The 26826-nt window shown below is 38.2% G+C and overlaps 1 protein-coding gene across 1 annotated transcript in view; it reads right to left on the reverse strand.

The window, feature by feature from the left end:
• Window positions 1-5647: 5647 nt before the first annotated feature.
• LOC121517260 (vitamin D3 receptor A) overlaps window positions 5648-26826 on the reverse strand; it is a 140249-nt gene continuing 119070 nt past the window's right edge. Inside the window, exons 8-10 of the mRNA XM_041798904.1 lie at window positions 24548-24699; window positions 19311-19427; window positions 5648-15613 (exon numbers count right to left, since the gene is read on the reverse strand). Of these exons, the coding sequence (XP_041654838.1) occupies window positions 15360-15613; window positions 19311-19427; window positions 24548-24699 (523 nt within the window). The 3' untranslated portion in view covers window positions 5648-15359. The remainder of the gene's footprint in view (window positions 15614-19310; window positions 19428-24547; window positions 24700-26826) is intronic.

Here is a 26826-nt window from a genome sequence, read left to right on the forward strand (position 1 = left end):
AGTGTTATATCTGAAATGAAAGAGAAGTTTTCACAGCTCTGGTTGAATTATTTGAATGCTAAATCACATTTGTCTTGTGGAGTCCACATTTTCAAACAGCTGCAGTCTTATCATTAAAGAGAGAGGAAAAGAAAACAAACTATCCTTGGGAAAATGAATGAAACAGCTTAAAAAGCATGAACCATCCCCCTTTATGCAGTTTAAAAAATGAAAAAATTGAGTTATGTGGCACTAATGTGACCCAAAGAGGGGAGAGAGGGGGCATTTGCCAGATTTCTGATGATTCACCAGTGTGCTGACTTTGTAAATTCATCCAAAAATAAAGTTTTAGCCATTAAAGTCAAACACTGACAGTGGAAGAAATATTCCCATGAGTTTTTAAGCCTCGAGGAAAACAACGCTGGTGAATAATTTCCAAAATACGAGTGGATGTGGACGAGTTTTATGAGCAGTTTAATCCTTCCCAGAATCCTCTTTGTGACTTTAAGAAACAATTCAACCATAAAATAGGAAAACAGAGATTTCCCTTTTTTGTTTTATGCAGACCGACAAATTCCTTTCTAGTCTATCATTAGACCTCAATGGGATGTTAGCGCCCTCTATTGGCCAAAGAGATGAATCAGAAACATGTTCTAAAGCAGTGATACTCAATGTCTGGCTCTTTTGTGATGATTTGTGGTTCTTTTATCTCTTAATTCAAAATATCATTCCCCAGATAAACTTTATTAGGGGAAACTTTGACCTCAGAAATTCTTGCAATTAACATTAATCAGTTTGTTTCCCACACTTACATGCTTTAATTGTCAAACTTAATTGTGAACTTTTATTTTTTTTTCCCACTGCTCCTATTTGCTCCTTTTTGCCTCTTTTAATTAATTTTGCAGCTTTAAGTCAATGTTTTGCTGCTTCCTTTTGCCACTTCCCCCCAATTTTTGCCACTTTTATCCCATTTTGTCCTTTTCACCACTTTTTGCCTCTTTTATCCTGCTTTTTGTAATTTGCATTTTCCCCATTCTTTGTCATTTTTTTCCCATTTAAGCTGCCTTTTGCCAATAAATGCCACGTTTTTTCTTCTTCTTTTTTTTTTTACCATTCTTACCACACTTCGATGTTTTTTTGCCCATTTTCCCAACTTCTTTTTTTTGCAGCTTTTGCCCATTTCCTTATTCCTATAATTATTATTATTATTATTTTTTTTTTTGTATTTGTTTTGTAAGGACCCCCTTGAAAATGAGATGATGCATCTCAAGGGGCTATCCTTGAAATAAATAAACAAACAAACAAACAAACTTCTCCGCCCAAATTTTTTGTCCCTTCTGACCTGGTTTTTGCCACTTTTGACCATTTCATTACCACCTACAATTTTTTTTTTTTGCCACTTTTTCACCCAATTTTTTTGTCCCTTCTGCTGACCTGGTTTTTGCCACTTTTTCCACCGAATTTTTGTCACTCCACACTCAATTTTTGCCACTTTTTCCCCATTTTTTTTCACTTCTCACCCAGTTTTTGCCACTTTTTCCCCCAATTTTTTTGTCACTTCTCACCCAGTTTTGGTCAGTTTTTCCCCAAAATTTTTTGTCACTACTCACCCAATTTTTGCCACTTTTTCCCCAAAATGTTTTGTCACTTCTCAATCCTCACCCAGTTTTTGCCACTTTTTAGACAATTTTGTTGTCACTTCTTTAGCAGTTTTTGCTAAATTTTCTCCCAATTTTTTGTCACTTCTTACCCAATTTTTGCAACTTTTCTCCCAATTTTTGTCACTTCTCACCCAGTTTTTGCCACTTGTCTCCCCAATTTTTCCCCTTTTCACCAAGTTTTTGCCACTTTATACGGTTTTTTACCAGCTTTAAATGATTTTTATCACCACTTTAACCCATTTCTTTTTTTTTTTTTTGTTACATTTTTTAACCACTTTTCACACCTCAGATTGTGGACCTTGCAAAGGTATTTTTCATCAGTTTGGCTCTTTGGCTGAGCAGGGTTGAGTAACACTGTTCTAAAGCAAAGCAAGGCCTTTAATAATCACGACTAGAACTCCTAATTTCATGATATGCTTTGCTGCTTTAGTATTCAGATCTGTCTATTGTCATGCCTTGTTGTTCCTAGGTCAACACATAGTTTTACCATGATTGCTGCTTTATTCATTGTTCCTGCTCTGTTTCCCTCCATCCATCTCAATCTGCACCTCCCTCGATCCATCTTGTAGTCAGACACTGTCTCGTAGATGGCATGTTGTCAACTCAGCAGGTGTGTGGTTCTGCTTGAGGTTTCTTCCTGGCATAAGGATGTTTCTCTTTACTCCTGTGACTTCTCTAAATGTTTCTACAGTCTGAGCTCATGCTGGATTAATGATGCATCTGTGGTGGATCTGCATCTGACAGTGTGGTGGTACAAATTCCCTTTATATTTTATTACAATTAAATGTTTGCACTTATTACTGTTGATTTTGTATGTTCCCAAGCCAAACACCTATTCCTTCCAGAAAATAGTGCTTTGATTACAGTGTATTTAAATCAGACATACAAATTTGTTGGGAGAAATCATTAAAATGTCTTGCTTTTGATGAACTTTTAGATTCTTTTCAAGTACACAAATATCTCAAATGTCCCTCATAAAGTAGTGATATTTAGTTTATATATTTTATAATAAATACTTGACTTTAAAAAGCCTTGAAAAACCCCATAAAGTGGTAAAACAGTGGTATGGTGTCCTTCATCCATTTACTTGCAAACTCTCCCACTGCAGTTTTTAAGTTAGTCTTGAACAGCATCTTAGCGCCCTCTAGTTGCCAAGGACAAGCATGTCAACCACGCTGTAAAAATGAATATGAGGTTCAACATAAAATAATGAATGAGTTTAGAGGCCCAACTTAATCCTGAATATTGCCATTTAGCTGATGTAGCATACTCAGAGATGAAAATGTCAAGTTAGCAGAATTTTTTTTCTTGAAAATAAAATAAATCAGTTGGCTCAACTAAAATAGTTGAACCAACTACCTTTTGAATACAATCTGATAAATCATAAAAATGCTCTCTCGGGGATTATCAGTTGCCGAAGGAGCCTAATGTGTCAAATGTGAGACAGAAAAATAAATATGTAAATGTTAATGAAAGCTTTCTTTTTTGGATTTCAGCAGAAGGTTTGATAAACATTTCAGTTCCAAAACATGAGAATTTTCTGGCAACTATTTTTGTTTTCAGGCTTTAAGGGGTTAAATTCATATGTTCACTTGGTATCTTACATCATTTAAGAAGCTCTATATAATGTGTTGTGCCAACTAGTTCAGCTATATAAGCTGCACCCATAAATCATTATTTGTTCAGTCAACAATGAAGTTGGACTTTTTGCATGTTCAAGTACCAAATCTCACCTGCAGAATCCATGTCACAGTAATGCTAAAAAATAAACTACAGCTGAAAACCTGCACACCAACAGAAAAAGGCTTCTTTTTTAATCTGACCTTTGAGATTTAAAGGTTTCTAAAATGTATGAGAATCAGACTGAGTATGAAAAAATCAGGAGAAAGTGTTACTGCATCAATCAGAAAGAGATGAAGGGCTGAAATGAACACATTTGTTTTTGTTGTTTTAATTGTGAACTATTTTGTCATTTAAGGTTCAGTGTATAATCTAATGATGTGAGGCTGGTTACCACTCACCTTCATCTTCTTGCTCCCAAAATGACAGAAAATAAGGAACCACTGTGCCATTGAATGTCTCATGTCACTTTAAAGCGACTCACAGACGGCTCAGTAGTCAGAAGTAATCTGCATCTTTGATATCAAACATTGCACTCTTCTACTGTTCTCTTAAGCCAGGGGTGTCCAAACTATGGCCCAGGGGCCAAATGTGGCCCTGTAGCAAATTCTAAAACATAAATGAAAAAGGCCCACATCAGAACAAAAAGCATGACTTTAGTCTATGTTTAATCTGTGTGTTCTTATTGACAGAAGAGTACGGTTTGGTGATACCTTGGGGGCTCATCCGGGAAGACAACACAAAACTAAACTCGTTGGTTAATTCTGTAGACAAACATTTAGACAGGGCAATTAATTGATGTGCTTTATTTTCGTGACTAAACTGAGACGACACTGTAAATTCTCTGGAGAATGGAGAGTTATTCTCATTTTGACCGGGGCTCCCCTGAAATCTGACTGGCCTCCATAATATCCCTACAATGACTGGTTATTTGCCTCGTCAGTCGTTATGTAGGCATTTATGTATATCCAGTCACTAAGTACAGCTTTACCTAAATAGGACTGGATTGACTGTGATATCATAAAGGTGAGTTGTATGAAAGTGGCCCAACTATCTTTATAATTTCTCGTATGTGGGCCTAAGTGGTAAAAGTTTGGACACCCTTGTCTTCACCCAATTTACTTCTCTATCAATGGAAACTTCTTTTTACCTGTTGTTAAGCAAATATCATTATCTTTGGTCTACTAGAGCAGTGATCATCAACTGGGCCCCCCACAACTTCCCATCTGGCCATCGGAAGATTATCATACTCAGAAAATCTAAGAGGGATAGAATGTAATATTTTTAAATATATATTTTTGTCCTTTTTATGCCTTAATTGAGAGGGGAGGACTGTAGTTGGCATGGTAAACCTATCAGTCTTATCTTGAGCAAAGCTGTAGTTTTTCACATCAATTTTCCATGCAAGTCTCCTTGAGAGTGCAGTTTCCCTTCTGAGAATCTACGCTGAAGATCTGTTTCTTCTATGGGTTTGTGGTCAATCATGACATATCATATTAGCATAAAACTCAGTAATGGACGTCATGAAGGGTCCGGAAATATATAGTTAAATATTTCAATCGCCCCCTTGTGGCTGGCTGCAGTACAGGTGACAGCAGCTGATCTCAAAAGGCTAAAAGTTCCATTTAAGGACATAATATCTTTAAAAGAATATGTTAATCAGGCCAAAATATCATTTTTATTCTAGTTAATTTCAATGTCCAGCCTCTACGGTATCCGCCAAGAAAAATCTGGCCCTTAAGCAAATGGAGTTGATGACCCCTGTACTAGAGGTTCTCTATTTCCCCCCTCCAAATAAGAGCATTTTATAATCCAAAAAATAAGTAGAGTACCCTTTGAGGATTAGATACAAATTTAAGAGCATTTGAAGAAAAAAAAAGTTGGGAAAATCCCTCAGTCATATTGTCATTTTGTACATGCTGTCCTGCATAGTTTCTTGATGTTTAACAGTATTAAATAGGGATGCATGGTATTATCAGAATGATATCAGTGAATTATTAATATCAGGAGATATAAACATTTCTGCCAATATTTCAGCTGTAAAAATCAGCTTTTATCAGATGTTATTATGGGCCATATGAACAACAAGCTAGTGGAATTTTAGGCTGGACCAACAGACCTACTTCACGTGAAGTCTTTTTCTTTGTTCATCATTATTTCTAAAATTTAAAGTCTGTTTTAAGGACTGAAATTTGTTAATTTGCACATCATCAAACTTTAAATTGTGTTTTAGGACTGAAGTGATTGAATCTTAGCATGTATGAATAATAAAGCAAGGGTTTTAGAGACATGAGGGTGAAGTAACTTGTTAATATGTGAAATCAAAGTGTCAAAACCCTTTTAACAAAAAAAAACATGAACACAGGGGATGTTTTTGCATCATTATGTACAGCTGTTTTATTTGTGATTTCCCCAAAACATTATCAGTATTTTACTACATACAATGCATGTAATCAAAGTACAATGGATCAACTTCAAAGACAAGAAGAGCCAAAAGAAAAAAAAAATAGAAAAGAAAAAGAAAAGAGCAACACAAAAACAGGTGGTGATTCTGTCCACAAAGAGAGAGAGAGACATTGGTTAAAGTTCTGTAGTAGAACTCTATTTGCTTTTGATAATCTATTTATAAGGCTGCTGACGGTGCCATCAACAGCTCTGCCATGGCATCTGTTTATGTTGAGACAAGTTTCGGCTAGAAGCACTGAGGTCTGGTGAGGTTTACTGCATGGTGGTGTGCATGGGTATGGGGGAAGGTTCTTATCTTGGGACATGACTACATTGTTTTTCTTTTGTCCTCTTAAAGATGACATTAAGTCTGCTATGGGAGGTCACAGTCTGCTGGAGATTCTCACAAAAAAAAGTAAAATCAAGTCAAATTAAATGACAAACTTTGAAAAGCATCAGCCACAGAAATTTATCAATTGAGATACTTTCTCTTTTTTGACCAGGAAAGATTAAAAATACAAACGCTTACTGAAAGGATCAAAAATAAACAGAAGTGCTGAATGAAATTAAAGAGCCAGCAGATGAACAAAGGTGTGGCCCCTCCCATGAGCAAGCTACTGCGGACTTAATACAACAATTACAAATGTGTGAATATGAAAAGAGGAAAAACAGCTACTGGAACTAAATGAAACTGTCTTAACATGAGAAATACGAAGACAAGTCGTCCTGTATTCTGATTTAAAACCCCTGATATTGTCCCAAAATAAGGCTGTGGGTTCTAGGCACACCAAGGTACAACTGAGCTGAGCAATATGTGCATTTATGTTGGTTTTTATTTTTTTAAAAAGACATGAAACTTTCCTTAGGTACTGGATGAATTAATGGTTTTATTTCTATCCACCTGGCTAGCCCAGGTCTCACTAGAGAGATTAGAGATTTTAAAAAAGAAGATCAAACAGAGATGATGACAAATTGTTTTGAGACGTCACGTTTTGCAGAGCATAAAGAGACAAAAACACAAGTGCATCATTGGCAAAAAACTGCTGGTGAGGGAGAGAGAAGTGCACACGTGTGTGCGCCGTGTGTGTGTGTCCTTCTGAGTGTGTGTTCAGTGTCTTTCAGTCAGTGTATTCGTCTGTGAAGAGCTGTTGTTCAGAGTAAGTGCATGTGTGTTTGTGAGCAAGCGCATTTTCAAAGAGGTAGCAGAGAGATGCAATCAGAGCAACAGACAAACTGTCCTGATGACAGCCAATCATCTGTTAGGACAGTAGAAAAGCCGATATCCTGTTCACTCGCTCTCTTCAGGTCCAAACATGGAGGACAGTGTTTCAGACGCAGACCTTTAGGGGAGTTCCTCTATATCTCTATTTCCTAGTAGAGCATGTTCTGATGCAGACGTGACTGTCAGGTCTCCTTTGGTTTAGAAATGTGACAGTAGATCAACGATACTGGCAGCAGCTGCACAGCTTTGAGTAAAGTACTCCTCTTAAGGGCGTTTTCACACCTAACCCGTTAGGTTTGGTTAAAACAGCCTCGAGTCGGTTTGCCAATAAAGTGTGGTTTGTTTACCCTGGTGTTAAAGCAGTCAGTCAAACCCACAATAAGACCATTTTTAAAGGGTGAGACTGCTCATTTCAACCCCTGGTGTTGTTTGTTTGTAAAACCAACCTCAATCCAAACTATTTTTTTGGACTACACCAGCTACCATAGCCAACTGAGAAATGCGGAAAAGTACCAGACTATTGTACTCAAATAAAAGTACAGATATTTTTGTAAAAATGGAGCTGGAAAATTGCTTGCCTGTATTTCTAGTTGAGTAAAAGTAAAAAGTACATCATTTAAAGTTTACTTAAAGCATCTACTCAGGAGTGATCTCACTGGCAGTAGCCTCGTGAGAATACAGATAGCCACTTGGTTGTTCAGGGAAAACCAGACCTTTATAATAAGTGAAATGCAGCATTGAGGTTAAAGTTGTAGTTATCTCTGCCAGGGATCTACTGAAACAAATCATAACCATTTCATACAGAGTTAACAAAAAGCCATAATGCTTTGCATTATTTCCAATGTCTGAAAAAATTGAAGTCAACTTTAACGAAGGCCAGTCCAAATTTTTTATGTAGCAAAAGATGACAGAAATCGGCTAAAGTTCAATAAACGGTCAGACCATTTTCAGGAAAAGTTGATGTGTTTATGTCCAAAAGACAACTGCTGGCTTTTTAGCAAGTTTCGTTACGTCTAAGTCAAAGTCTGCTCTAATTTAACTTTTTCTCTCCCAAAAGGTCATGAAACGTCTCACATGTACGCAATAAACTAATTTTCAGTTACTACAACTGCCAAAAGCTTTCCATGATTGCAATTAAAACTTTGACGAGTTACACATGCTGTGAGCTTAAATGTGATTTAACACGATACAAAAGTGTACACTAAAGGCTTGTTGTGTCATTCACAGCATATCTTTTGAAGGCCTGGTTTTATGAAAGCAGAGTGAAAGCAGCCAACAGATGAAGAATTCAGGAGCAGAGCAGTGATTGCGAGCGAAGAAGGCTAAGAAACTGAGGTGGAGCTGGTGAGTGTGAGACTTGGCTGGTTGTGGAGCAGAAAAACATCAACACATATCTAAATGATCTAAAATAGGATCCCAATGTTAGAAAGCCTTTTCAGAGGTTTGAGGAAAGCTTTAGTCGGAGACAAACACAGAAAAACCTGCGTTACTAAAGCAAAGCAGACTGAGGGGCCACAGAATACTTGTTTTCATATCAGGTGTAGAGACAGAACAGTTACCAGACTAACCAACACCATTTTCATCTATGATGGTAAAATCCAATGGCAGGACCTCCTTAATGTTGTCTCTGAACAGCTGATTAAAGCTCAAAGTGGTCGCTCAGGTCTAAGAGGGGATGTTTCCGACTTTGCCACACCAACTCGGGACTTTAAAACCTTTACTGTACCAAGAGTCAAAATAAAGAACTACAGGTTGACTGAGCTGAGATGTCTTCAGGAATTTTACTACAAATTACAGTTTGAGTAATATCTATTTTTTCAAAGTTGTGTCTGAACTGAAGGAGGAGCTGTCTCAAGCAGGACAAGCCACCTCCTGTCCCCCAGAGTCTGCATGATCTTCTAGCTCTATTTGCCTCTGAAGTGTGCACAATGCTGCTTTATGCTACATTCACATAATAGACAAGGGTCAGCCATTAATCACTTTTTAAAAACCTGCTATGTTGAACCCAAGCTAGCAGAGCCGATTCAGTTTAAATCTTCAACTGTCTTAAAATAAAATCAACTTTTATTACAAAACTAGCTCTGAACCAAATATTACTTTGCCTAGAGTTGGCTTGAATCAATTCAAAAAGCTCAGCAAGATAGGTTATCAGCTTATTTCCCTTAATTAAAAACTATTCAATAAAGGAATAATACTGTCATGCATGCATGTTTGTTTTAAATATTCAAAGTAAGCCTGGTTGCATCTTGAGTCACTTTACAACAAGCTGAATGTTGCTATAAACACACTAAAGTGTTTTTATTTATTTGTTTTACTGACTCTGTTTTCTAACTATGAATTCCAGCGAGGTTTTCGTGCTCCTCATGGAGAATCAGAAATCCTCTGATGGGGGATTTGTGTCGATATTACTGCTATGTGAACGTAGCTTCCTTTAATGCCAAGTTTTAACACACTTCAGTGGTGGTGTTATACTGAAGATGCCTCTGTTTGTACTGACTTTATAATTTTGAATTCTTACATTGAGATTTGAGGTAACGAAAAAAATCATCCAGCATCTGAAAATAGAGTCAAAAAGAAAAATAAACTGTACATATAAAAAAAACAAAAAAAAAAACCCTTCTAAATTAGTGTTAATCATAAACACAATCATGCTGCAACTAAATATATAAAGTATGTATGTTTCTACACACATACGGTATATATGTGCGGAAGGGAGAGGTAGTATGTTTGGTTAAACGCAGCGCCGAAGCTTAGCGGCACGCCATCTGTCCGTCAAGACAAAAAAAGACAGAAAACACAGATTGAGGCAGAGATGAGGATCGAGTGAGTAGAGCACAACAGAGAGACAGTTAGAAACATCTAGAAACATTGGGATCCACTCATATACTGACTGGTCTACTGGCAAGAGGATTCTACAGGATAAACTTCTTTTTTATACAACTTGCAACTATTTGACCGTATGTTTGTCGTTAAAAAAAAAACACTGCAGAGGCTGCTGAGGAGAGAGTTGTTGTGGTTTGTCTGTTGAGAGTGTATGTTGTGGGTTTATGTTTGGTTCCCTTAAAGGCTATTGTAAAAAAAGTCATCCTGTAAATTATTATTGAGGTATCTGTTAAATGTTTCCAGCTGAGTGAGGTTTTGTAAGTAAGGCTACTGAGGTGGAGCTGCTGACCTGGGTTGAAGGGACGAGGGGAGAGAAGGAAGAGGCTGTTGCTTGTTTGGGTTCACTGAGCGCTAATGGCCTGTTGCAATGCTTATGCTAGCTATTAGTGTAAAAATGAATGCCAGTTCAGCCTTGCAGGTATAATTTTTCCTTATAAAACCAAAAGTTTAGCCATTTATAATGAAAAAAAATCATGCTCAGAACCCTTAAAGAGGCTCAGCCTCTCCCCATCCCCCTGTCCTGCATTCCTTTTAAAACAGATGATGTAGATGTTGATGTTAAATGTAAAAAGTCCCCTTTTTATGTATTTAAACAACTACTCTTAAACAAAATGATGATTGTTTTTTAAAAAATTCAAGAGCTGCGATGCAAGACACAGAGTTGTGAGAAAGGTAATGTCACACTTTGGGTTTAGGAGGCGACATCTCATCATCTGCCACTGCACACACTGCCTGTACAGCTTCGTCTGCATGTGGCAATTCTTGCTTTAAAAATACATTTTCTCCTAAGATTTTTCTATACAGATTCTACACAGACTTCCAGAGGTCCAATCCAAATGTTTTTCTGGGGTCAAACGGGACAAAAAGGAGCCATTTCTGCATTGTCTTTTCACAGTAAAGTGACACTTCTGATTCCAAAGCAGCTAAATCTGTGACTCCTGTCAGCCCTTGGTGCACCACAGTTGCTTTTTTTTTCCAAAAGCAGAGCCTGAATGGCTGCTGAGTTAAAGCTATGAAGAGTAATCCTGCTGTAGTTGGCTATTGCAGAAGAAGAGGCGGTTAGATGGTTGAGTGATGAATGTAGAGGCACGCCCGTGCTGTCGCTGTTGCCACTGGCTAAATCCTGTATGAGTCATCTGAGGCAGTGTTAGTTCATGATCACTTGATTGTGTTGGACATCTCGCTTCTGGAAAAGGAGATGGTTTGTTTTCTCTTTTTACAGAGCTGGTGACTGCCTTTCCATTGACAATGAAGAGATATAGCTCCACTGTTTCCCCTCCCCTCAGAGTACAACTCCAGGTGTTTTTCTCCATCAGTAAACAGGAAGGAGAACGGTAGCCGTGGGCCCTCCTTGTCTGAACAAAGAGTGAAGCCACGTCATTGGTTAAAAAAGGGCTGGTCTGTTTCACTCCTTTGAAGTTAGCCAAAAAAGAAAAGGGATCTCATTCATTGGCCTTTGGAAAAGGCTCCAGGAGTCCACCATGCTCGTCTCTGCTTCATTAAAACGACGTCCCAGCGCAGAAAGCCAAGCGCTAGCTAGACAGCAAACTGACACGCATTAATATTGACAATCTTGAAAAGAAAAAGAAAATTAAGAAAAAAAAATCACCAAAATTAAAATATAATGGGTATACTGTATAATTGTCAAAAGCTTATCGATAGACTTTAGAAATAGAGAGAAAGATAAAAGGTGTACATCCATAAGCTTGACATGGACACAGAGGAAACGTCCTGGTTGAGATGTTTGGAGCCTGGAAAAGACTGCTGCTTGTCAGAGATGCTCAGACTGATGTAAACTTAGTTGTGCATGAGTCTTAGCTGGCTGGAATGCTCAACACGACCACCACTGGGAATGTTCAGTCACATGAAGCCTCTGCAATCATAGAACCTTTGATTTCTGAGTCTCATCCATGCACGAGCAGGAGCATCTTAAAAACAGGGTAGGACCAAGTCTGGCTCTTTAAAAAGGAACTATACTGGTTAGGAATGCAACCATGCACCAGTTTAACGTCTGTATTGGCCTTAATTTCATAGCTGGAGCATCTCCTGTATTGACAAGTTTAGGGGGTAACTGTTCTCAAAAGATGTTAACAGTGAGTAGAAAGCCTGTGGTTAATACTCTGCTGTGTGCAGTGTAGTGTTATTATAGGTAAAATGGATTGCCAACCATTAAGTATTAACCTAATTAAAACTGAAATACAGCACAACTTGCCATCAACTCGCCTGCTGTTGCAGGACAGTCCTCATTCTCCAGCTGTGGTAAGTCCCTCAGACTTCAATATGAGTCCTTTGTTGAAATAAATTATGAAACCACCAGAACAAAAGCTGGTTAGCTAATTAAACAGGGTAATATAACACTAGCTAATGATGTGTTTAAACATCAGGCTGAGAAATTATAATTAAGCAAAGGTAAATAAAATATTAAATGTAGCTGTTAGTGAGAAAGTGGAATAAATGCAGCTGTTCGGGGGTTTAAATTTTTTTTTGTATTACAGAATAACTGCATCAGTTGCATCGTGCAACTGATGCAGTTATTTTGTGCACATTTTTTAAACTCATTTAAAGGTCACATATTATGCGAAATATGCTTTTTCAGGCTTTTCTTGTAAAAATATGTGCCCTCAGCCTGTCCACAATCCCCCCAAGGATCAGATTCCACTTGGAATAAAGTTCCACCCTCCTTTCAGAGAGAGGGGTGTAGCCAGGGGTCGAAGTCAGACAGCTCAGTAACATTTAAAGCCACAGAAACACAGAAACAGCTCGTTCTGAGCAGGGCTGAATAAGAGGGGCTTTTAGACACACAAAATTCCTATACTGGAGTGTTTTTCCCAGCAAAAAACTTCACAGGTATGTCTCTGAGACCATTATAAACTTGTCTTACAGGGGTAAAATATGTGACCTTTAAGACTGAAAAATAATGTAGTGTGACATCAGCAGCAAAACCAACCATGATTGGTTTTGCATCCCGTGTAGCCAAGTTCAATATTAAAATACAAAAAGCATCTGGTACTTTTCCTATTTTTTTGTTCCTATTTTCTTCTTAAAACCATCCCTGTTGAAGACTAAGCTGGGGGACAGCTCCTTTTTTAGTTCCTTAAAGAGTGGGCACAAATAATGGCTGACATAGGAGGGAATAAACAATGCTAGTTAGGACTGAGCTTTGATCTGTGAGGCATTTAAATGTCTGCCTATTGGTATGAAACTAGCAAAATATTCTTACATCTACTGCCAAATATTCAGATGAAGATGTCCTTTTTCAAGAGCCATGATAGTAAACCCAAATTCAGCAGTCTTTCACCAGGTGCCAAGAACAAGTCAGTTATTTAACCAGGAGTACCCCTGTCCATACTAGTTGAATAAAACATAAGAGTCCATCTCCTAATTTGCATATAGTGCTGTATCTCCAGAGCATCTTGCCATCAACGACTGAATTCTCTTAGTATTTTGCCTACATTAATCTCTAACTATGTACAGACGTAGCAAGTGGTATTTACAAAGTTTGTCCACAAGGGGGCGATCCAGGCCTGCATGAGGGGTGAGCATGCACTGTGTTGACAGAAACATGATATGATATGTAGTGATGTTGAAATGTAACATCCTAAAAACCTCGCTTATGTGGCTGGTGTTGAAATGATATAAATGTGACAATAAAGTATGAGGCTTGATTTCTGTATTAAATATAAAAACGTTTCTTTCTCTGTTTTACAACTCTCTGCTTCAGAAGGATTTCATTCAACACTATATGCTATACACTTACTACTGTACATTGCTACCATCTGTAGAATAGTTTCTCTGCCCTGAAAGGAAACAAAGCCAACGCTGACATTAATAAATCAATACTTGAACTAAAATGAGTTTGTTTTCTATTATAACTTTCAATGGGGCCTTTAAATTTAATGATGATGTCTAATCATGATCATGCAAACCGTTTAATATCAAACAGATAAGCTTAGGAATGAAAATCTTTAGTTATCATTTTAAAAAGGTTCTCTTTTAGCTTACTTATGCTGTTATTTTGTATTGATTAGAAATCACAGTGATGCCTAGAGCTTCAAAAAACAATCTCTGTCTCATGATTGTAAGCTTACGCCACGCACACCAGAAAGTACACAATATCAGACAAACTTTTCCCTGAGGCAACAGCCGGTAGTTGGCTTCTGTCCAACTATCTAGCTCTAACTGTCTTAGCAGCAATCTAACCAGCCGAACATTTTTTTTTTGTCTTTTTTCATTTTTCTGGATAATCACTATCCACTAAAATGTGACGTTGTGTTTGTCAGTCTACAAACTTCACAGGTCCACACACGACTAAAAAACATCAACAGAGAAGTGCCTCCCTGCACTAAACCCTCAGTCAGAGCCTGTACACGTGCCCCCTTGTGGTCCATCAATATTCTCATAAACTGTACACACATCACAAAAATAGAAGGACTCCTCACACACTTCTCAGAGCGCTCGTATGAGTGAGATGTGTCGTTTGAAGACGACACCTTCACAAAGCTGAGGAGGGGCCTTCATATCTTCTACATTATACAACACTCAGTACTGTTTGCTTCCTTAAGAAGCAACCACTCTCTTAAATATATATATATATAGATATATATATATTTATATATATCAGCTTATACGTATCATTTATATCTATATAGCATTATACATACATTCTTGCTTTGTGAAATTCCCTTTTCTCTTGCAAGCAGGGAACTTTGACCGTAGCATTTCTCTCCATTTATCCTACCTCCTTTCCTCATTTCCCTCCATATCTCCTTTTCCTTCACACAACAACACTCCTAATTAAACTGACTGTCTGAGCTTGCAAATGCACAGATACACTGAGCATGGCAACGCTAGACTCCCATCTTAACCAAGTAATTTTAAGTATTTCCATGACTTTTCTGAAGCTTGCTCATTGCTGGCTATGTAGATATTTCATATATTTGGATGTCTTTGCTGTTACAAACTGTAAATGTTTATAGCTATCTAACACTGGTGTAGTAACATAGCTAGAGATATATCTGTACCTCACATGGTTAACAGATGTAAATCTGCAACTTTTCCAGTCACTAATCGAGACGATGCGAACATGGAACGATGTTATGAGGTTGATGGTATAAAGGATGTGAAAATCACATCCGTCGAGCTGTCATTACTGTAAAAAAAAAAGGCAGGAGTCCAGCAGTAGGGTTCAGAGATGGTGATGAGAAAAGGCGTTTTTTTTTTGGATGTAGAGAGGATCTTAATGCGGTTCTGTTTGCAAATCCAGAGGTTCAATATCATCTGGTGATCCAAGTACGGCAGAAATCCACATCATACTCTGGTGTCTGAAATCCATTAATCCAGAGGTCCAGGTATCTGCTGCTCGAGGTCCAGAGAGAAGGAGGAGGAGGAGGAAAAGAAGCGGGAGGAGGAGGAGCAGATTATGAAGAAGCAATTATCCTTCTTTCTCCCACATGTCCAGGTTTATCAGGGCTAGGGTTTCCTGGGGAAAAGGCGGTATGGGTTGTTTAATCATCCTGTGAGTGATGAGTGTGAGAGCTTCTCTTCCTCTGCTATGACACCTCGCTGCCAAACACTTCCAGCACCAGCGGGGTGAGCTGCATGCTGTGCTCGGGCTGGAAGGAGAGCGAGCGGTACTGCTTGGAGTGCTCCTCATTCAGGCTGCGCAGGTCGGCCAGCTTTTGGATCATTTTGGCGTAGAGGAGGCGTCCCCCTGGGTGGTTGACTCGGATGTAGGCCTGCAGGGTCTCTGACAGGTGGTCCTGGAGCTTTTCGATGCGATTGTGGTCCTGGACGCCGGGACGATCTGCCATTGATTAAGTGAGAGGATGGAGAGGTAGAGATATGCAAGCAGGGGTGGGAGGGGTAGAGAAGGGTTGCAAGGAGAAAAGCAAAGGGGAGGTTTAAGCAGGCAGGTGGATGACGGGAGGAGAAAGAAAACATCAGTCAAAGAAGAGTGTTTTGTCTTCCAAATCCATGCCACATAACAAAGTCAGTGGATTATAATTGTAGTCTTTGTAGTCTGTTTACTGTTTACATAAATTGGACCCTATTATTAAAGAGTCTGCTTACAGGAAACACCATTTAATAGGGACACAATAGCACAAACTAAGAAAATCACTACTGCATGCCATTTTCTTACTTGGTCATGATTGCTGTGATTTAAAATGTGCTTATAGACATCATGTTTTCTGTTTTTTTCCCATTTCTTTCTTCATCGTTTTTAACTGTGCAAGTATTTGCACACCTTTCAAAGGGGTTTAAGGCTCTACCTTGTAAGTTCTGCACACAATGCATGGTGGGAAGAAAGAATGTTCCATCAGGTATTGTTACTGACCTCAGTCTTGGATATTGGTTCAACTAAGAGGTTGAAAAATTGGTAAAATGTCATTTTTCTCTTAATTAGAAATATATTTGTTTAAAGAAATGTGTACTCCTGACATTTTAAACAAACACTCTACATGTACTGCAAAAAACAATATATAAAAACAAAAAACTAAAAAAAAAACAAACAAAAAAACCCCAGACCTTTATGTATTATACTGCAAGAAAAAGAAAGAATAATACTTGACTCAGTGGCTGCCATGTCACGGAAGCGTCACAGAGTGATTTTATTTTGGCATGTATCTTAACAAGTGCATGAGTGATGCATACAGAACAATATTTACCCATTTTTAGCAGATATGCATCCACATCGGTAAAATATGTTTGCAAAGTGTTACTTCATGACCCTGATGAAGGTCACAAGCCAAAACACATCCTAAATTTCAACTGTTGCTGAAGCATTTCATTTTTACAGCAGTAGAATATGTCACAAGGAACATAAAAAATTACAGTTAGACTTTTGGCTTGTGCTTTCTTAAGTATAAAGCCTGGTTTAGCAATTTTATGGAGAAACTTATCTCCTTTGCACAGATTGCTTTTATTCTGAAATGTTCACGGCTCAGTTAGGTAAAAATGAATCCAGTAACTTGTAGGGAGGTTTACTGGGGTAAAACTCCTGAGGAAAGAAGGGGCTGTGACAGCAGGGAGATGCAGCCATCATGTGGATAAAATGCACCCCGTCTAAAACAGGCATAAGCCACAGTCTTGCTTAAAAGCTTAAATGCATCCAATTTTGCAACATGCACCCTGTATCAGTGGTTCTCAACTGGTCTAGTCTCAGGACCCACCAATATCTTTGATGACAAATGGTGATCCAAATTTCTAAAAATTTTCAACAATGCACGTTTATTAAATGAAAATGTTGCACTTAAGATCCCGCATGGAACAAGCGACAGGATACAACTGACATGTTTTATACCCCCCTTTCCCCATGATAACGTGTACATTTTAACTAATTTTCCAGTGATATTGAAGAATTACTTTATTAGCATGGTAAAAGCAGCTTTTTTAATGCAAGAAAAGGAGATAAATGAGTAGGAATATTGATAAAACATTTAAATGTACCCATAAATACCTATACCCACAATAAAACAGAGTAAAATAACCAGTCTGGTTTCATGTTCTTCGTAGACTTTTGTCACCTTTTATTTTTTCAGACAGATTCGCAACCCACTGAAAACTGCTCTGTGACCGACTTTTGGGTTCCAACCCACCAGCTGAGAACCACTGCCCTATATGGTGTTTTCATTTTCTATGTGATTGCTTGCCATTTTTCTTCTATATTTTTGTAGATATTTTCTTTTTATCTGCTCTGTGTCTAAGACCCTGTTTAGGCTGGATATCAGTAAGTGGTTTCAGGGATCTGATCACAAGGGGACAGCACTTGTATTAACAAGGAGTCTCTGCAAATGAGAACCTCATCATTTATGTTCCAAAAGACCAAATGTTACAGCAGCATTGTTCACACAGTTGTTCAGCTGCTTTCTGGTGGACTACCAAAGATCTGTTGGGGGCCACATTCAAGACCACCCCTATACTAGTCTTGGTGTAAAGATATCACAGATCTACTGATGATATTGACTACAAGTTTATCTAACATGTGCTAATTATTTACTACATGATCGGAATGCAAGTGCTCTTTTTTTGTTTTGTTTTTTTCTTATTATTATTTTTAATGTGTTTGTAGTTTTCAATCCTAATCTTTTGTAATAATGTGTTGCTGTTGTCATTTATTTTTGTATGACATAAATGAAGCAAAGTTTAAAGAATATTTTAAATCTTCTCGATTAGTGTACAGTTCAATTTTTATTCTAACTCCAAAATGTAATTGTTTGAACAGACTGTGGTGCTTTATTATATTTCTAAATGTACATGATGATATGCCTGCAAATATGTCTTTTTTTTAAGCTTTGACCCCAGGGAAACTAGCTGTGCTCTAGGGCAATGGTTTTCAATTGGTGGGTCGGGAGCCAAAAGTGGGTCGTGGAGCCCTTTTCAATGGGTTGCAAATGTGTTACTGGAAATAAAATCACTTCAAAAATGTCAACAAAACTCTTTCAAAACAAGCTTTTTAGCCTCTCATTTATGATTTAGGACAGGTTTGAGGTTCAAACTGGGATATTTTTCATTAGATAAAACTGACTGATTAAAAAAAGATCAGAAATTTGGGTCACAATTTTTTGTTGGCGAGTTATGGTAGGTCCCAAGGCTCGACCAGTTGAGAGCTGCTGCTCTACGGTACAGCTTACGGGGATCCAAATTACATAAACAAATAAGTTTAGTTTTTAGATTCATAACTGTGTCCTGTGTTCCTTTCTTCCCTCCGCATGTCTGTCTATTATTCAAACTACCAAACCAATACGGACAAATGTCCTTGGCCTCCTCTGTATATGGCCCAAGTGACCAGACCTTAATCCATCCTCAGGACACAGTGGGGTGCATTTACACCCAGTGTTAAGGCTTACCAAGCCTGATCTGATCACCCAGCATGAATGTTATTGCATGTAAACAAAGCCACAGATAGCTCTTAAATTAGGATCACAAAAGGAAACAATGACCTACATCTTTTACTGAGCTATCACATTGCCTATTAACCTACTTTAAGAGTTTTTTTGTTTCAACATCCAGCAGTGAAATAATGACCATAAAGCATGTGGCAAAGTTTTCTCAAAACAGCTACTTGGAAATCAAATTTATTCAAGCTCATTGGCTCACATTACTTTCTGACAGTGGAAACAAACAATTTCTGAGTTGCTGAGACGGTGAATGAGTTTGAATCATCTTTCCTGAGACGTTTTTCTGCCTGATGTGGTTATTACTCATGGCCATTCATAGATTTTTGAAACTTGTCATCGAATTGTAAGTGCTGTAACTTTATACCCATTTGTTAAACAGGATGTTTTGTGTTACAGTATTTGTTTTTCAGGAGTAAACATCTGAATCACACTATAATGTTTGGGTGAATCCAGGTCATGTAGCAACACCAACCCTTCGCTTCAGTGTTTATACTCCTCAGACATCGTGTTGCTAGTCACTCAATCTGCTAACAATCTCACTCATATAAAAGCGGCTCAGCTGGAAGTGTACCCACACTGTGAACACACAAACACAAGCCGTACCTGGGGAGAGCAGGCAGATGGCCATGAGTAGCACGTGCTCCTCCTCGTGCAGGTTGAGTTTCTTCAGACCGACCTGGAACTTCACCAGCGGCTCCAACAGCTCCAGAGTGTGACCGGCTACAGAAGACGACATGAAAATAGCGTTAGACCAGCATAGCTGTTTTCAAATAATACAGAGAAACATGCTGAGCTTCTTCAACTTATAACCTCTGTGCATTAGGGAGGAATGATTTCATTCTCTTTATTTATATATTGCACATAAAGAGCATCACTTTCTATGTGAGGAACTAAGAAATGAGTGTGTGGTTGTGGCTGCTTTACAGCTTCAATGAAAATACCGGCCATCCAAACCTCATAGTAATGTGAAAGTGTGCATAGAAAGGCAGTGTGTGTGGGTGATCCTTAAAAGACCTTGAGTTATATAACCTGTTCAGACCCCCTACCGATCCAAGGAACACAACGTCTTTTAGATGTCTGCATGTTATGATTATAGAGAAATGCAGTAACTTATCATTGAGGACATATGTGGGAGGATGTACTACTTTTAGCCTGGTTGGACAGAGGGCCACATTCCTAATACTGTTAAATTAATGAGAGTATACAACTTGATATGTCCAATACAATTCATTACAGAATATGGAAGATTTATTTATTTTTTTTATCAAGGAATAAATAAAGAATTAAAGAAAATAAACATCTATGCTTTGTTGGGTCTGAAATTCAACAAAGAATTCGGTTAAATGCTTAGAAAAGATAATCCGTTTTCACCTGAGCATTGTGTTCACTTCCTGATGATAAAGCCTACTTATAATGCATCCTTTTAATATATGTCAAAGGACATTAGGCTGTGAAAGCTAGCCATGGACTTTCTACACAAAATATATAAAAGCTGCTTTATCAGTAACTATGAAACAGAACAAAAAGTTCAGCTATACCATAAAATCTAGTACATAAGAAACACTAAACATAAACATCTTTTTCTAAAAAGTTATTTGCAAAGCATCTTTTTTTAAAAAAGTTATTTGCAACTTATATACAGTTGCAGCCATTATATACCAGCCCAAAGTACTGAAACATGTGCTGTCATGACTGCAAGTACAGCCTCCATCATCACACGTTACATGAAACATGATGCTATGGAAATTTGCCCCATTGCACAGTATACCGAAGCAAAAGTCATGCTATTAGGTTAACTGCTCAACTAAATTCATCAGAAGTGTCTGGTTTGCCTCGGCACAACCCAAACAGGATAAGTAGTAAAGATAATGGATGGATGGACACAGATGATTGGATACTAGTGCTGCATGATTTGTGGCATAAGAGAAAAAAACTGAAGTTTTTCTCTTCTGCTTTCAAAATAACCTTATAATTTCCAAAGTTCAATAATAGCACTATTATAAACATAGAGGCATTTTTGCAAGCATTTCTGTAATCCTTTCAAGTACTTCTTAAAACCAAAATGTTTACAGCCTTTCATGTGATTAAGCAATTAAACAGCCTGACATTGGGATTGCAATTAGATTCACTGTGCAGTACTATAGGACAGTGGTTCTCAACTGGTCCTGAGGCCGGATCAGTTGAGAATCACTGCTATAGGATACATAGCTATGCAGACCAGGCAGGCAGGGATTGTTGCCTCCTTGTATCAGATTTTTCCCCAGTTAGATCATAATCCATCAAGTAAAGAAAACAAGGATAAACTGATTGGACATAAACATTGTAGAGTGCTGATTTGATTGAAAAGACTCCTCAATTAAAGACAACAAATGACAAGCGAAGGTGGGCAGAGTATCTTGCAGACTTTGTGTCTGTCAACTTCCCAGCTATCACCACAGGCTGAGAGCTTAACTACTGTTTTATGGCTAAAAGATGTGAAATCTTTCAGTGTTAAAACAGGTGATACAAAAAGATCCACAGCTGCACAGACAATCTGTAGACTTTACTGAATGCAATAGTAATCCTAATGCAGAAAGAAAGTGGACATGTTTTTTCCTCTGGAAAAGGCCCAAAAAGGACAGTTGCTTATATACTGGTCTAACTTTAAATGCAAATTTTGGAGTATGTGCAAAGTGATTTAAAGCATTTCTTTACTTCCTATGATTTAATCATTTATTGGACAAAACCCATGATCTTATCTTTCAAATGATTTATTTTAATGTTTAACTAAACTTTTATCACCAGCTGGTGTCACAGGAATGGACATGAGAAAATACAAATGTCAGTACTTCAACTATCTAATATTTATTTGTAATGATTCATGACAGATTTACTGTTGAAATGCGAAGTAAACACACTTTAGGTAGGTTGGCTGCAAAGACAACATGTGTGTTTATTTCTAAATTGTGGACAGGGAGCATCACTGACCTACAAGTGAGAAGGACTAAGAAGTGAGTGTGAGCTTGTGGTGGCTTTACTGCTTCAATGAAAATACCTGAAGTGAAAACCTCATAGTAATGTGAAAGTATGCATAGAGAAGCAGAGTGTGGGTGATCCTTGTAAGATTCTGTTATATATGTGATTTGGTGGAGAAGTAAAACCACAGCTGTGTCATGTGCGAGAGTGTTGAGTTCAGGCAGGTTTCGATCGATCCTGTGTTCCATGAAGAGTCCTTCATAGAAACATCAGAAGGACTGGATGTATAGGAATAAAGAGGAGCGATAGGCAAGGTCTCTGACATACTGTGGGTGTACAGCCGTGTGTTATGGTCCAAGCATGCAGCTCATGTGTTTATATAATGAATCTGAAGTTTCTTAGCTTCACTGTGGTACTATTCATAGCTTTCAGTTACGTGACTGGCTCAAAGGCCTGGAGGGCAGAAAAGCGTCGGTAAGTCGCAGCCACCATTGACCACTCGCTTGGTGTTAGATACTTGGGCTGACGTACAGGGTTTTTCAATTTCCCATCTCTTCATCATGACACATGTTTACATTGCATGGAAAATGGAGATATAAATCTTGACTGTAAGCACTGGTCAGTTGTGACCCTTACACAGCACCAAGAACATTTCAATCACTAAAAACAACACAGGCTTTGCCAGAACGTCATTTGGTGATGTTAACAATCTGTCCCCTTACACCACAACAGTGATGAAAGTCTTCAAAATGACAAACAGCTACATCAACAATGAGACAATGATTATAAAACATTATTATCTTTTCAATTTTAAGATATTTGTATTGTTCAGGGCTTATTTTGAAAATATACAGTCATGTGCATACGTTTTCAGGCATGTAGGGCCGTAAGGATTCATCACAGGGTCTGATGTGCCAAAACCCAAGGCTGGGAAGGTAAAGAAGGCAGCCACAGCAGCCAAGGCCAAACTCGACGGCATCTCTTTTGTCTGGCCCTCATCGTCTCTGGTCATACGCCCAGGGACTGCCAGTGGTTTTTTTGGGCCTTTTAGAAATCCACAGCATGACCAGGGGCTTGTGGCAACCCTACAACCCAACTGGACAGTACCACAGGTGGTGCTTACTCATCACATCCACCCCCAGCTCTGCCCTAAAGGTGTGGACTTTTGTAACTTTTCAACAAATAGTTTTGCCTTGGCCCTGGTAATATGCAAGGACAACCAGAGCTCTACTGGTGTTGTGTCAGTCCTCCTTCCCACCTGATGGCTTACTTGCCAAATCTACACCTTACTTTAGCCTCAATTTTTAGCCCAAACATGCCTAAGAAGTTATGTACAGTACTGTACTAGTATATCTTGCCAAGGCTGGACTGGGTAAAAAAACCTGATGAGGCATTTTCGGCCAACATTTGCTCTTCCCTGTTGGCAAAACGTGACCCAGCATTGGGGCTCAGTATCTATACACATAAAAACTTTATGAAAGTGTTTTATAAAATTGAAATTCATATTTAAGCTCAAAGATACAAAATGTAGAATTTGACCTGGCCTGTGTTATACAATACATGTTTTAAATGAGGTCTTACAGCATCTCAGATATTTACAAAATATTTCCTAAAGTTTAAAAGACAGAGAATTTTTCAATTCCATAATTGTGACAGGACATGTCTTGTCATGATGGCTGACATAGGTTGCGAATTCAATTGCCCAAATTCACCTTCATTACATGGAAACCCCCAACAGCAGCACTGCTCAGAGCAGGCCACCACTGCGGCCTACTCTGCTCAACAGAAACAAAACAGTGTGTTTACTAAACAGAAAACCAATGTTCTGGTTTCATTCATAAACTTGTCATAATGAAGGAGAAATGCCTTTGAAAGTGCACTTCCACATTCCCACTGGAAGCAGTCCCAGGATGTGCATACACTCTGGCGTTCCCAGTGCACGTGAACCTTCTGGGACCACTTCCAGCGTAAACATGGAAGTGCACTTTTCAATGCATTTCTCCCTCATTATGAGAAATTTATAAATGGAAACAAAACGTCAGTTTTCCATGAAGTAAATACTCCCTATGAGGCACCATTTCATTGTACAGAGTCCACAATTCCAAACAAAAAAGCACACAGCAGAGATGTAGTGGGCTAGTCTGTACTCATCATGTTGTGTTATTGTTTTGGTTGCACAGCTTTCCATAGTGTGTGTTTCATATGATATATTTCTAAGCAGATTTTTAAATGTCAGAATTAAAATTCATCTTGTTGTGCAGCTCAAGCTTCATGTATTTTCAATGTGACAGGGTTTACAGCTGTTTGTAAAGCGAATGGCATCATTGTGAATGTAGTTGCTGATAGTTACTAGAATGTTCATTCATCAAACATGGTTATTACTGCTAACTTTTCACATACTGTTACTTCAATTACTGACATTACAGCCATATCAGAGAAGATGGCAGTTAAATTTATAGCCAGAACAGCCATTAAGTTATCTGATTCATTGTTGTTGCTCTGCTTGTTTTCTTACTTTTTGAATCTCCCTCCTCTCTTTCTCTGCATCTCTTCCCCTCTCTACTTCATCCCCTTTCCAACCCCAACACAGCTTTGGCAGCTGTTCAGCATGACTCTGGAGGTTTCTGATAACTTGAGTTATGAATTGGTGCTACACAAATAAAGATTACTTGAATCTTTCTCAAATGGGGTTCAGTAGAAGTACAAGCGTGTCTCCTTATTAGTGGGTGCATCAGACCTAACAACTATTATTCATTTCAAAAAACAAAATAGTGAAAACATGTTGATGCAACTGAGACCAGATACTTCTCTGTAGCATACAGCCATCGAAGGCCTTTCATTCCTACAGTGCAGGACTATGAATGAGACAGTGAAATCAAACCAACCCTTGGTGACGTCATTGATGCAGTATTTGAAGTCAGGGCCACCACAGCTCCAGGACATGTCCTCCAGGCTGAATGACTGGTTTGAACGCAGCATGATGATCTCGATGGCACTCGACTTCAACAAAGCTATCTGGTCTTCTGCCGTCAGCTCTCTGAAACAAATAACAATACATACAGTGTGTTATTGTACTATTACTGGACACATATGTAAAGCCGGACAGAAGCGTGGTTAGATTAAAGCACTGACAGAGTCAAGAATGGATGATTTTTTTTATTTCATTTCTTTTTAGCTTTAAGAACCACAGAAGTTTCAGCCTTTAAACCCAAAAACATTCAAATAATAATTTTTAACATGCAACAATAACATCACAGTTACCACAGACAAGGAAAGGCAAATAGGAGATACACTGACCAATATGAGTAAAATACAGTTACGACAGTATCCCCTATGGCTGTAAAAAATGGACAAATGCCAATATATGGTGGTGAAGCTTCTCCGAAGATACATCAGTAGACAGCAGTAAAGAATTAGGCTCTTTTTACACAAGCAATTTATGTTAGAGAAATTTTCAAGGCAATCTATGCAGAGAATGTCCTCAGTTACTCAGTCATGGGGTGGAAAATTCAGCCACTTACATCCACACAGCTCACCCCAGTAAATTCAGGAAATTTCTAGGAGTTCTGTGCAAGTGTGAATAGGTTTTAGATATTAAATAGTACAAAAAAAAAAAAACAAAATATGGATGCATGCCTGCTTAAGGCTCTTGTAGTTCATAGTTGCTGAGAATTAAATCCTTCTTTATTACTGTTGCAAATAAATTATCAGAAAAAATAAAAGAGGTGAGAAAATAACTCAGTTTGCCCGGTAATACATGGAACTGAAAGCGAAAGCTTCAAATGAATGTCAGAGAGATTTATCTTTTATCAGAATTTTAAAAGATTAGCGCTTGGGCCATGAAAGCTCATATACACTGTTAAGAAGTAAGGGTGTCTTGACTCATTTCGAGTGAGCAAGCAAAAAAGCTAAAGAGGAAACCGCTGAAGTGGTGCAGATGAATCAGGAGGAAAATTCCTTTTAAACCAAGCCCACCAGTAACAGAACGAACAGACAAAATGTTCTCACAGTATCCTCACTCTCAGAGCATACACAAACAAACACCCACACATCATGTTTTCCATCAAACAAGGAGATACGTTTAGCAGATAACAGATATTATCAGTCATAGAGTCATCCTAAACCACCCACACTCGTTGTTGTGTGTGTGTCTGAGATATGCACGCACAACAACCGCATCATATAGTAAATGAAGAACAGAGTGTTCATCAGCAGGTTTTGTGCTGCAATAAAAAGGACATTAAAAACATGTAGGGAAAGAATTACCGGATCTGAGTCATCGTGCTCTGACGGGCTTTTAGAAAACTGAAAACCTTCACCAACAAACTGAAGGCTCAAAAATGTATCAATGGAGAAGCATTTCCTGCTTTACTCTTCTTTCAAACATGGTAAAAAAAAAAGAGAGTGTGTTGAAATTGTGGGAGTTTTGCACCAAAAGCAGATGAAAATTAGTGACATTCACTAACTTGATATTTCAGACATCGGCCCTGAAATTAACAATCAGTGCATCTCTGATTCAAACTGTAGTGACAGGACAGGAAGCGGACATAAAAAAAAAAAAAATTTGGTTAGGACTGCTTTGCTGTGATAAATGTGGTTGACTCATTTGCTACAACAATTATTAGTAATATTCATGATAAGACATAGGCTGGCTGTAAAAATCAGGGTCAATACCCATGTTTGATAAATCAAAATATCCAATAACTGACGCTCTTCTGGAGCAAGACCCCCAAATGCTGACATTTTCACTGATGTCTGACCAAAAAAAAAAAAAACAGATGAGTCTGTCCAATGGGCTGCCAGTTCTGCCTGATTTGAAAATAAGCAAATAAATAAAATGTCTCTAACATCAGTTTTAAGGTGTTAGCAGCAATTTGATTCTACACAAAAGATAAAGATCTGCTTCTGGTATCAGTTTATGCCATGCTATATCTGTCAAAAGGACCAACATCACCAATATCCATGTTGACCTATCGGTGCATCCCTACTAGCATTACTGAACTTGTTGCTAACACAGCTGTTGCTATAATATTTTAACTATTGCCAATATAACTGTAGTTATTTTTACCTGTTATCACTAACATGGAGCAAGAAATCTGTTTCTGCTCTTTAATTTAGAATAGCTCAATGGACAGTTTCTGAGAGCTGCTCCTACATGTCAACA

The sequence above is a fragment of the Cheilinus undulatus genome, linkage group 11 (assembly GCF_018320785.1).
Source record: "Cheilinus undulatus linkage group 11, ASM1832078v1, whole genome shotgun sequence".
Classification (NCBI taxonomy): Eukaryota; Metazoa; Chordata; class Actinopteri; order Labriformes; family Labridae; genus Cheilinus; species Cheilinus undulatus.